We start from the raw sequence: 13343 nt of genomic DNA on the forward strand, positions 1-13343 counted from the left end.
GAGGTGAGATGGCAGTGATCAGTAATGGAGAGCATTTTAGACCACCCACCACTCAGGGCCCCAACGAGCAACAGGAACGCAACTCAAGCATTTAACTTTGAAGTTCTGTATTAGTTCACAGAATGCCGATGAAGTAAGTTATAAAAGATATGAGGAAGAAATCTGTATCTAATATAAGTTGTTAATTAAACACTAACTATATACATAAGCGTGAAATACTGAAAATTATTGGTGAAATATTTTACTTATTTTATTTCATGCTTTTAACATGTTAAACATATGTATCCTCCTATTTTCACACATCATGTCATGTGATTTCCCATCGTGTCATGTGATTTCTTCATTGTGTATACCAAGATAAATGAAAATTACATCACCTTTCAGGCATAAAATTAAATTTTGTTAAAATGACATACCACTTTTGTTTAATTGTGTCCCCAATACTTGTGACCTTGTCAAAATGTTAAAATATAAGTGTAATGCTTTAATCAGATATAAAAATGTAATTTATTAAAACAGATTATGTCAGCCCTATATCTACTGTCCTTGTAAACTAAAGATATGTTTTGGAATAACTTCAGAATTCGAGTGAAACTGAGCCAAACATGAAACAGGAAGAAGAGGGTTAAACAGCCTGATTTTTTAAGCTCCGATTCAGGAGCAAGTTTAATATAAAATACAAAGAAAATTTTCTTTCCATGCATAAATACAGTTACATATTTTATATACTTCATCTTGTTGTATGCAAAATTGTATATTTTAACTACACCACTTATGAAAATACCAAATTTTTGCCCCCACACTATGAAAAATATCTAGTAATAACATAGGAAAAGAAAATATCCTCTATATACAAAATGCGGAAACATTTTTGAATACATATAGAATAAATCAAACAAATCTTGCATTGTCTCTTTGCCCCTCCACGTACCTTTTAAGCCCATTACCTCTGACCTTCTGACCATGGGATTTTGACTGCAATTCACCCACACAAATCAAAACCATTTCAGAAAGCCTCAAGTTGACAAATGGATCGATGGATAGTCAAAGAGGATAGAAATTTGGACTGCAATGTCCAGCCAGCAGCATCTGTGTTTTATTTTACAAACAGATAAAACTTACATCATACTGTTTTGGTATTTTCTTTTGCAAATAAGGAATAATTATACTATACTCTTTTGGTGTTTTCTTTTACAAATGAAAATACTCATTGCAGTTCTAGTTTGTTTTTCTTTTGTTCATGTCAATTTAAGATAAATGTTCACGAAAGTGTAAAAAGAATTATATTGTTTCTAATAGAATAATTTTTGGTGGCAAGATGAGCATTCCCCTTGTCACAAATGTAGCTTCAAATCAAAATAATGTCAACATTAAATAAATCAGGTGTGCAGTACTCCTTACAATTTATTGGCTTCTAAACTGGAAAGGAAAAATGGTTCAAATCTTACTTTAGCATTTATTGAAAATAAACATTAGTCTGACCCTCTCCACATACTATTCCGTGACTAGAAATTATTTAGATAAAGTGACAGAGTGGTAAAAATACCGTAACACTTTGGAAAGATATAAAATTCAGCTGGTGGAAAGATAATTAAAGCCCATGAGTACAAGAGGAATTGAGACTATAATTAAGGCAATTAAAGCAAGAGGAACTGAGACTAATTAAGGCAATTTAAAGCAGATTGAATGTCTGATGGTTATCTATTCAATCATCTCTTTTTGAGTATGGGTAAAACTCATTTTAATTTATGTTCTAACATGAATTTTCTTATGGCTGCTTAACACAGCAAATATGGAGTCCAGAAATTGCATGTACTATTGAAAATTAGTATGAGTTTTTAAAATATGGTGTCCAAAAAATTGTAGGGTCAAGATATTTGGGTAAATGATGGTAATACAAATTAATATTATTCCTAACAAACTGCATAGAACCAGATCTCCCCACACATTATGTGATGGCAGATCTGAGTCCGTGCAATTTGCAGTTGGACTAATAAGTTAGTATATATGGTAAGTAAATAAAAATATTTTAACCAAAATGTAAAACAAAGTTCTATTACTGCAACCTGAACCTGGCATCAAAGGGGTTAGCGTGTATGTCACTGAACAAATTGTCTTAGCTTCATTGTGATTTTTAGGTCAAGAATGAGAATCTATTATGACCTTTACCACAAGGTAAATGGGATGAGTGAGAATTTCTAATTATCACTGAATTAATTATCTTGCTTTAACAATGATTCATACCAAGGAGGATGAAAATTTGTCAAGGTTTATTTTAGATGTATGCAAAAAAACCTTTACACAAAACATTAAACTGTTTCACTGACCCCTGAAAAGTGACTGCATTATCTCAACAAAAATTTACTCATTATTCACTCAATACTGTCAACATCATATTGAATTTTGCGGAAATTGGCATGTTAATTAAAGAAAAACCTGTTCAATAGTTTGACCATAAGAAATCTCTTTCCTCAACACCCAGATCTGTTCATGAATTTTACATGGACAATGAGGTCAGAATCCATCTGGCAGTTGATGCAGGTGCTGAAGCTCTATACAAGACATTATATGTTACATGCCCCAGGTAAGTGAGAATCTTCAATTTACCTGGCCAGGTAAAAATGAGAAGGTATCAATTACATTATTAGCTGGTAAATCATGCACATCCTATGTTGACAGCACAGACCCATATCGGCTGTAACACAATGTGCCAGCAGATCAGATATATTATAATGTTGCCTGCCCCTAGTGAGTGAGAATGTAACATTTACCTGGCCAGGTAAAGGTAAGGTTTCAATTAGCTCATTAACTGATGTACAATGCACATCCAGTGTTGCTAGCACAGACTTGAAACTGCTGTCACATAGGATCTCAGCTTCATATTTAAAGCCTAGATAGAATGAACACATACTCACTGACTAGTTGTGGCCAACTGCAAAGAACACAGACCCCCCCACCTGCCATCACACAATGCAGAGACAGATCAGAATCTATATTATTCATTCTACTGATTACTCCAAACAAACTGATGAGACACTATGAAATGGCAGATCTGGGTCTTTCCAGTCTGCAGTTGGACTCAACTTACAAGTGAGTACATATGATACAGTGATAAGCCCTCATATTATTCTACAATAAATCAAAGTCTATGCTGTTTACAGATGAGGAAATAAAGTGTTTGCCACATGTAAGTAGTCTTACCGAACTCCATCACAGGTGCTAACTGCCACCATGGAATGTACTAGACCCTGCATATGACCTGTGTAATGACAGTGATTCTCTTTCTGAAATTAATAGAAAAGTGATATTTAAGTATTTTACTGTGAAATACTTCCAATGTTTTTTAATTATTTGCAACATAAGGTCAGCTTGATCCGAATAAAAATGCATGCTAAAAGAATCAAAATCATTACCTCCTAACGAAAATGGATAATGTCATAACCTTTTGGGGCATTATTTGTATGTATGGAGATTTGATCAAAAGACAGGTACATTTATATAAACAGTATACAAATTAGTCAAACCTTTAACAGAAAATTAACTTGTTTAGCTATATGTTTTTATACATGAAACAATGAATATCTCTTTTAAAGATATGATTAATTTTGGAAAAATATTAAGAAATTTAACAGATTAAAACATTTCACCTATTGCAACCAAAGATCCTTAACTGTTCAAACAAAACTGCTTTTCACACAAAGGTAGTAGCCTACAGCTGAGCTCTTTTGACCCAATTTTTTCTATCCAAAATTCGCCTGTGGCCGGAATCTGATTTTGCGGCCGGATTTTAGCCATTTTGGCCTCAGATCTAAGGCAGTTCGGTCTGAACTGCACACAAACAGGCCAACCTTTGTAAAAAGAAGGATAAGATGGGCATTTGGAATAAAGAGTAGTCTCGATATGAAAATAATGGGTCTGTTAAGCAAAGAAAAAAAAAAAAATCCAACTTTTACCCTTCTGCTCGTGCACGAGCCAAATAGCCAATGAAAAACGATGTGTCTAACACAACTAGGCAGCAAGTTATTAGAAGATCACCTGGAAGATGGTGTTTTCGGATGTATTCAGAAATAGCTTTCAAAATGTGTTTCCTACTTGAATTTCAGATGAAAACAACAAAAACCTCCAGGGGTTAATGTCACTGGTCAACAGTGAAATCATTACTGACTTGAAAAGGCCCTAATCTGTAGTATTTTGGTGTGCCGAACACGAATATAACCGTGAAAAATTTGTATTGGCTCTCGTTTTGAAGATATTCATATACCTCATTTTCTATGTTTCACTGTGTAAATTTCTCCAGTAGGACTGCAGCAACATCCGGAATAATGATGTAACATTGCATAATACCATCATGCTCACATCATCCACAGTTGATTGCATCATTTTCTGATGCAATGCAATACTAATGCCATGCGGCTGCTGAAGTAAGTTGACGTCAGCAGTGTACTATACATGTGTAGGCCTATTATACTAATGCCAGGCGGCTGCTGAAGCTGACGTAAGCAGTGTACTATATAAAGCCCAATCAGATAGGTTCAGCATTTAAAATATTTTAGACGTTGTGCGAGACAGTTCAAGCTACTGTTACATAAAACTTATTATTTTATCCATTTACGTACAATAAAGAACAGTAATGCCTCGAAAGTGTGTTAATACCGCGGACAATTTTTGCTATATTTGTGGGGAAGTGACATTTGCCAACCAGAAGAAAAGTATCAATTCTCAAGTGAAGAAGGCATATCATCTTTACTTCGGATGCAAGGTTGGTGACCAAGACAAGCCTTGGGCTCCGCATATATGCTGTGCTACATGTACAACACAGCTTTCACAGTGGTTGAATTGCAAAAGGTCATCAATGCCGTTTGCAGTCCCAATGGTGTGGAGAGAGCCAAGCAACCACCTAAATGACTGTTACTTCTGCTTGGTTCCTCCTCTTTCCGGCGGAATAACGAAGCGAAAGAAGTCGAGAATAGTCTACCCAAACATTCCGTCTGCATTGAGACCAGTTCCACATGGTGAGGGACTTCCTATTCCAGAACCTCCAGCAGAATATTCTCTTGATTCATCTGACGAAGACAAAGGTGAGTCGACCTGTTCTTCTCCTGGTCCATCAGCATGCAGTGATCCAGATTTTCACTGTGGTGCATCATCAACCCCACACAGAATAACACAGGAAGAACTAAATGACCTGATTCGTGATTTGGACTTATCAAAGAACAAGGCAGAATTGCTAGGATCAAGACTCCAACAATGGAATCTTCTAGAAGAAGATGTCACAATTACTGCATATCGAAAGCGCCACCAGCAATTGGAGCCTTTCTTCAGAAAGGAAAGTAATCTGATATTCTGTTCCGATATTGAGGGCCTCATGAATGCTTTAAAAATCACTCATGACCCACAAGAATGGAGACTATTTGTGGACTCTTCGAAACTGAGTCTCAAGGCTGTGCTTTTGCACAATGGAAACATTCTTCCATCTATTCCAGTAGCGTATGCTGTCCACATGAAAGAGACATACGATAACTTAAGGCAGCTACTGAATTCCATTGAGTATAACAAGTACAGCTGGCACCTCTGTGGTGATTTGAAGGTAGTTGCCCTTTTAATGGGACTGCAGCAAGGATATACAAAATACATGTGTTTCTTATGCGAGTGGGATAGCTGAGCAAGGGAAATGCACTACATGAGGAAGGAATGGACTCACAGGCAGAATGTAGCCATTGGAGAGAAGAATATCCAACACCCAGCTCTGGTTGAGGCTCAGAAAATCTTGCTACCACCCCTTCACATCAAACTAGGTTTGATGAAGAACTTCGTGAAAGCCATTGACCGGACTTTGCCAGCATTCCGATACCTGCATGAAAAATTCCCTCGACTCAGCGAAGCAAAGATTAAAGAGGGAGTTTTTGTGGGTCCTCAGATTCGAGAGCTTTTCAAAGATGACCGGTTCAACAACTTGCTGGAAGGTGACGCGAAACAAGCATGGAATGCTTTTCGCCTAGTTTCTACAAACTTCCTCGGAAATGTTAGGGCAGAAAACTATAAGGAACTAGTAGAAGACATGTTGATGAAGTATAAGAAACTTGGCTGCAATATGTCTCTAAAGATTCACTTCCTTCATTCCCATTTGGATTCTTTCCTAGCAACTGTGGTATTGTTAGTGATGAACACGGCGAACGTTTTCATCAAGATATCGCAACAATGGAACAAAGATACCAGGGAAAATGGTCCACTACAAAGCTGGCTGACTACTGCTGGACACTCCTCAGAGATGCTCCCGAACAGCTGTACAAGAGACAGGCGAAGAAATCTAAGATGTAGTCAATGACTTGATTTTTTATAGGTAGGCTATTACAGTTGACCTTTTACTATTGGAATGCATTTCGTTATGTAAACATTAATTTCTTGCAGATTACAAAAAAACTAGAGCCAATTTTGCAATTTGACTGTCATATTCGTGTTCAGCACATAAAAATTGATAAGAATTGACTAATTTTATTTCAGTAACATGACTTTTGTAAAAATTTGTTGTCCAGTGTGTGTTAAGAGCTTGCAAGCTACCTATTTCACTAGATAGCAAACAAGATTGTCTTTATGCATGATAGGTTTAATACTCTGGAATATTCTTGTCAAAATACTTACATATTTTGGAGGTCTGTGTAATTTTTGTCCTTCTAGCGTTAAACTCTTCTCAACATATGATTTGGCAAATAAATATCTAAAAAGAAAATGAAAGTAAAATTATGAAACAATTTTTTTACAAATAACAAATGCATTAACCCAAAAATATAAAGTTATGCAATGGGTCAAAAAGATTAAACTATTAATACAAAAAGATTATACTGTTAATACAAAAAGATTAAACTGTTAATACAAAAAGATTAAACTGTTAATACAAAAAGATTATACTGTTAATACAAAAAGATTAAACTGTTAATACAAAAAGATTATACTGTTAATACAAAAAGATTATACTGTTAATACAAAAATATCTGGCTAAGAAACTAGCAGTCTGCAACACTGTAGTATTAGTACTAACCCCTGGCCCTTTGAGGTCATCTTGTGGTAAGTAACATCCTTCAATTTCCTACAACCTTCTCTTAGGTGAGATAAGGGGAGTCTACATTTTTACAATGAACTTTAAATCTGAAATACTGTTTTGAGAACTGAGGCTTTCGCTCTCTTGAGAAAATGTGAGATAAGCGGAGGGAATTTCTGTACATCTGACAAAAAGTACATAGTTATTAATCCCTCAAAACAGGCTGACTGCACAAATCGGCTTTATCAATAAACATGTGACACAACTTTTGAAAGTGAAACATTCTCTTCTTTTAAAGGATGTTTTTAATGTCCATAGTGAGAAACACTGATCAGATGCATCCCATTTTCGAAATATTTTTTTAATATAAAATCTGTATTCATCTTAAAGAAAATATTGTATAACTTACAGTGACTAATAAAACTGCAATTACCAAAGGTGAAATTTATCATTTAATACCTCCAGGCTCCAACGTCCAAGTTTATTTTCTAAAGTACCACTCCAGATTAATAATGTGCCTATTCCTTTTGCAAAATATATCACTTGTTTGTATTCCCAAAATGTGCTGAAAATGAGCAACAAAACTGACAGAAAATGCCTGGATAAAATGAAAAAGTACTCTATACTTATTTCTCTATTAACATATTCCAAAACACTGCCTCTTTTATTACTGAATATTTATGTGCAATTTAAAAAATGCAATTTACAGCCAACATCATCAGAAAACTCAAGGCAATGAGAAGTCAGATTTTCTGAAGCTGGATTTGTCAGATAGGCACCACTGAAGTAACTTCCATTATCATCACATCATAAAAAAAAACAGACTTTCTTCAACTGACCTTTGATTTCAATGGTAACTTTCATATAAATGCATATAAATCAGCATTGAATTAACTTTTGGGCATGGCAGGTACTTTGTTTTATTGTGAACATACAATTAGTCTAAACTGTTGCCTTAGTTGTTCATGTATTTTTTTTCCATACATTAATGTACAGTGGCAATAACTGATAGATAAAAGTCAACAATCACTTTTGGGTGTCAATTAAATCCACCAGTAACCTATTTTCCTTTTCTAGGGTAAGTGCCCCTCACCACTTTCATTCCCAATCTAACATGATTGTATAAGTGCATGAAAAATGTTGGGAATAATTAACTAGAAGTATCATCAATCAATATATTAAGAGTCACCCATTTTCATGGCTTTGATTGAAAGTAACTTTCAACCACATCAAGGGAATAGTTACACAAAAAAAGGTGATTCCTAAATGTAAAGACACAAACATACCCAATTTTATTTATATTCACACTGTAAAGGGGCTGGAAGAAAGGTGGATGGGGGGTCATCCATGAACTTACAAAATTATTTCAATTATTCAGTTACACCTGTGTGCCCATGTGCAAGTCTTAGCTACACCAATGCAGAAAACTAAAATGTTTTATATCATCTACATTAACTTAAGCTGCAGTATTTGATTAAAACCTAGGAGAATCTATGATGAGGTTAAGAAAAACATTACAAACACTCTCAACATTTATAACTCTTTTTCCTACTTGAGGATTGACACAGGGCACTGAGAACAATTTCAGCTATTAAAACAGGCATGGTCAATGTCTGAGACTAATCATTGCTATTACAAATGTAAACTGAATATAGTTCAGCAATTTTACAACTAGTGACCTTGACCTTTAATATGTTGATCACAGGCTCAACAGGAAACTGCCCTATCTCAAAGTAAAGCAACTATGGTATGAAGTTGATAAAAACTGGTTGTAGGGAAATCACCAATGTGATGCCTAACCATGAAATTTGATCAAAAGTAGGCCAAGGAAACTGGACTTATCATGCAGAAAGAAAAATCATATTTTTAGCTTCAGTGACCACAATTAAGAGACAAGCAAAACCAAAATCAATAGACTTCTGCTTTTTTCCGCAGGGTAAGAAACATACAAGTCTGAGAGAAAAATACCACAGCAAAGTAAGGTTATGTTGAGCAAACTAATCATTGTATGGCTGGATGGAGAAAGACTACAGATTACGGACATCATTATTACCCCCTGGAGTCTGAGGGGGATACACAATTAATATGCATTTGTCAAAAACTAACAGCTCTCCCTCATTATAACACAGTAGTATGGATCCATTACAGCTGACTGTGTCACGTACTGAACCGTACTATACAAAGAACTATGATAACTACAAAATTGAGATGTACTGATTGTTGTTGTTGCAGGGTGTAATGCCATTTTTCAGCACAAGATAGGCTATAGGTGACCAGAATAAATGGTAGAGGAAGAACCCGGGAAAACCTCAGAAAGAACCCCCAACCCATGAGAAGCTACTGGCTAGCTTTCTCACATACCCAAATTGGCCAAATCCTAGAATCGAACCCATGCAGACAGAGGTGAGATGGCAGTGATCTGTAACAGTGAGTGCTTTAGACCACTCAGACACTTGGGGCCCCAAGAGATATATTGAGAATAGCATAATAAATGGAACCAAGGTATAGTGGGTACTGTCAAAACTTGTTCAATAAATGTTTTGAAAAGGAAATGAAGATATAGGACCAAATTTTACCTTTTTGCTTTTAACCCTTATACATTAGCATATTAGTGTGAATTTGGTTGGTTATTGGATATATATATATATATATATATATATATATATATATATATATATATATATATATATATATATATATATATATATATATATCTGAGGTAGACAGAATATAAGAATATGATCTTACAAGTTAAGAATTTTGTATTCATCCCCAATGATAATTGAACCCATTTCCATGGGTTAAGGTACCCATCATCTTGCCTGCAACCAAGCTATAAACTCTCACCTAAATGTACAGTCACTCTGGATTCCTCTGACAGAAACAAGGCATACAAAAGTTAATATAGGAAGTTAAATATCAGATAATGTGTAAAGTATTCTGGACCAGAAAGAGGATGTAAATAAACATAAAGTGAAATTATATATGGAGGAAGAATATTCTCCTACATGTCAGAGAATGTTTAAATTCATTTCCATTTGTCTGCTACACAAGAATACCTATATCCACAAGCTGGTTCAATCCTTCCATGGACTTGGGTTTGATTCTCCACAGGGGGTGAGTTAAAATATTCTCAGGTCAGGTAGCAGAGCATCACTCATAATCCATGTGTTGTGAGTCTGACACACACCTAAGGCCAGCCTGGGTTAACCACCTTGAGTGTCCTTGAGAAAGGCACTTAACTCCCTTTTCCTAAGCATGATAAGGCCAATAAAGTCTTAAAAGCCATTAAAACCAAGCAAACAACAACCAATCTACTGAATAACAATCCTTTGATGAAACAATAAAACTCTTTTACATGGGGGGGGGGGGTGGGACCAAAAATATAACATCAATGAAAATAAATGAATTTACATTATTGTTTACCCAACCAATTCACATACCACTACACTTCCATCACAAGGATTTAAATACATGTGCATATTTTACAACATGTATCCTATGAGACAGCACCTGGGGAATTACCAATATATTTTGGTACCAAAATATGGTACAGTATGTATCATATAAGAAACAGAGGACCAGTCTAATAGATTGTGTACAAAAACAAGGGTACAAAAAGTATCCTATGATAAAACCAAAGGACCCAACCAAATAAATTTCTACAAAAAAAAACCTAGCATATAGTAGGTACCCTACCAGGGGGCAAGTATAATAATTTTGTATAAAATTAGGGTACAATATATATCTGATGATAAGATCACGGGCCAGTTTAACAACTCTGTACAAAATTAGGACACAGTATGTAACTTATGAGAAGATGAGAGAGCCATCTTAACAACTTTGTACAAAAATATGGGTATGATAAGTATCCAATCAGGGGGCCAGCCTAATAACTTTGCACAAAAATTTGGGTACAGTAAGTAAGTATCCAATCAGGAAGCCAGCTTAACAACTTTGTACAAAAATATGGATACAGTAAGTATCCAATTAGGGAGCCAGCTTAACAACTTTGTACAAAAATTTGGGTACAGTAAGTATCCAATCAGGGGCCAGCCTAATAACTTTGAACAAATATTTGGATACAGTAAGTATCCAATCAGGGGGCCTGCAGCCTAATAACTTTGTACAAATATTTGGGTACAGTAAGTATCCAATCAGGGGGCCTGCAGCCTAATAACTTTGTACAAAAATGAGGGTACAGTAATGTATCTTATGAGAAGACCAGAAGGCCAGGTTAACAACTTTGTACATAAATTATGGTACAGTAAGTATCCTACCAGGGGGTCAGCTTAACAACTTTGTACAAAAATACGGATACAGTAATTATCCATATAGGGAGCCAGCTTAACAACTTTGTACAAAAATCTGGGTACAGTAAGTATCCAATCAAGGGGCCAGCCTAATAATTTTGTACAAAAAATTTGGGTACAGTAAGTATTCAATCAGGGGGCCTGCAGCCTAATAACTTTGTACAAATATTTGGGTACAGTAAGTATCCAATCAGGGGGCCTGCAGCCTAATAACTTTGTACAAATATTTGGGTACAGTAAGTATCCAATCAGGGGGCCTGCAGCCTAATAACTCTGTACAAAAATGAGGGTACAGTAATGTATCTTATGAGAAGACCAGAAGGCCAGGTTAACAACTTCGTACATAAATTATGGTACAGTAAGTATCCTACCAGGGGGTCAGCTTAACAACTTTGTACAAAAATTAAGGTACAATAAGTATCCAATAAGGGAACCAGCTTAACAACTTTGTACAAAAATACGGATACAGTAATTATCCATATAGGGAGCCAGCTTAACAACTTTGTACAAAAATTTGGGTACAGTAAGTATCCAATCAAGGGGCCAGCCTAATAATTTTGTACAAAAAATTTGGGTACAGTAAGTATCCAATCAGGGGGCCTGCAGCCTAATAACTTTGTACAAATATTTGGGTACAGTAAGTATCCAATCAGGGGGCCTGCAGCCTAATAACTTTGTACAAATATTTGGGTACAGTAAGTATCCAATCAGGGGGCCTGCAGCCTAATAACTTTGTACAAAAATGAGGGTACAGTATGTATCTTATGAGAAGACCAGGAGGCCAGGTTAACAACTTTGTACATAAATTATAGTACAGTAAGTATCCTACCAGGGGGTCAGCTTAAGAACTTTGTACAAAAATTGGGGTCCAGTATGTATCTCATGATAAGAACAGGGGGCCAGCTTAATCAATTTGTTGAAAAGTAGTCACTGTTCTAATTATCAAATCCAAAATCTGAAGACAAAAAGATGGGGTGAACTTATCATAAGATAAAATAAATGTACATGATGTGAGAGGTGCTGTCAACTTTAAGTTGTGAAAATTACCTATGTGCACATATATACTAAAACATGCACACGCACTGAATGGCCCTTTCTGAAAAGTGGGGGGGGGTCAGTGAAGTCATAAACTGACAATAACAACAACTTTTCTATGGGTATTTTGCAATAATGATTAAGGTAAGTATCCAATTTGATTAAAATTGAGATCTAGGACATAAATGAGATCTGACACACACACAAATGGGATCATGTGCTGCAAACCTTTAATTCACCAATCATATAACAGCTTTCAAATTAATGAAGTAACAAACATCACTGGAAAAAGCAGTTTAACTGATAGGTCTCCTTAATGTAATCAGATTGGGTTACAGGCACAGAAATGTGCACTTAAGATAACAGTGGAATAGCATATATTTACTGGCTCAAAATGATGCAATGATAACTGTTTTGGAGTATTTTGAATTTATTTACATGTTTGGCTGTTCCTTACACATTTTAATTTAAAATGTATATAATATATGTACTGTAGTGAACATAACATGCAGTGCCAGATTAAAGCCTTCCAAGGCCCAAAACACCGAAAATACTCAGTAATATGATGCACCCCACCCATCACTTACAAAATGTGAAACTAAAAAGAAAAATGCAATAATAAAAGCTAAAATGGTGGAAAAATAACAGTGATGCTATAACTCCAAATCAAAATACTTCTGTGTATGTGTGTGTATGTGTGTGTGTGTGTGATTTGGATTTTTAACGTAGCTTTAACAATTTTTCAGTCACATGGCTATGTTGTCTTCAGTGGCACTTTATAGTGATGTCTAGCACTGGGGCGTCATGCCACAGACATGTAGCATCATTTCCCACTCAGTCACATTATCCTGATACCAGGCCAACCAGTCCCAACACTAACCTCTTACTGTTGAGCACCTAGCAAGTCAGCTGTTAGTATCATTTTTTGTAAGTCTATGGTACAACTCGGCCCGAGTTGA

At 35.6% G+C, this 13343-nt stretch overlaps 1 protein-coding gene across 1 annotated transcript in view; it reads right to left on the minus strand.

Annotated features, from left to right (window-relative positions):
- LOC149773827 (disintegrin and metalloproteinase domain-containing protein 9-like) overlaps positions 1-13343 on the minus strand; it is a 108897-nt gene that overhangs the window by 84211 nt on the left and 11343 nt on the right. Inside the window, exons 3-4 of the mRNA XM_089945981.1 lie at positions 6640-6715; positions 3202-3284 (exon numbers count right to left, since the gene is read on the minus strand). Of these exons, the coding sequence (XP_089802107.1) occupies positions 3202-3284; positions 6640-6715 (159 nt within the window). The remainder of the gene's footprint in view (positions 1-3201; positions 3285-6639; positions 6716-13343) is intronic.

Source organism: Sinohyriopsis cumingii, unplaced genomic scaffold (assembly GCF_028554795.1).
Source record: "Sinohyriopsis cumingii isolate HCF-2022 unplaced genomic scaffold, ASM2855479v2 utg000552l, whole genome shotgun sequence".
In the NCBI taxonomy this organism is placed as follows: Eukaryota; Metazoa; Mollusca; class Bivalvia; order Unionida; family Unionidae; genus Sinohyriopsis; species Sinohyriopsis cumingii.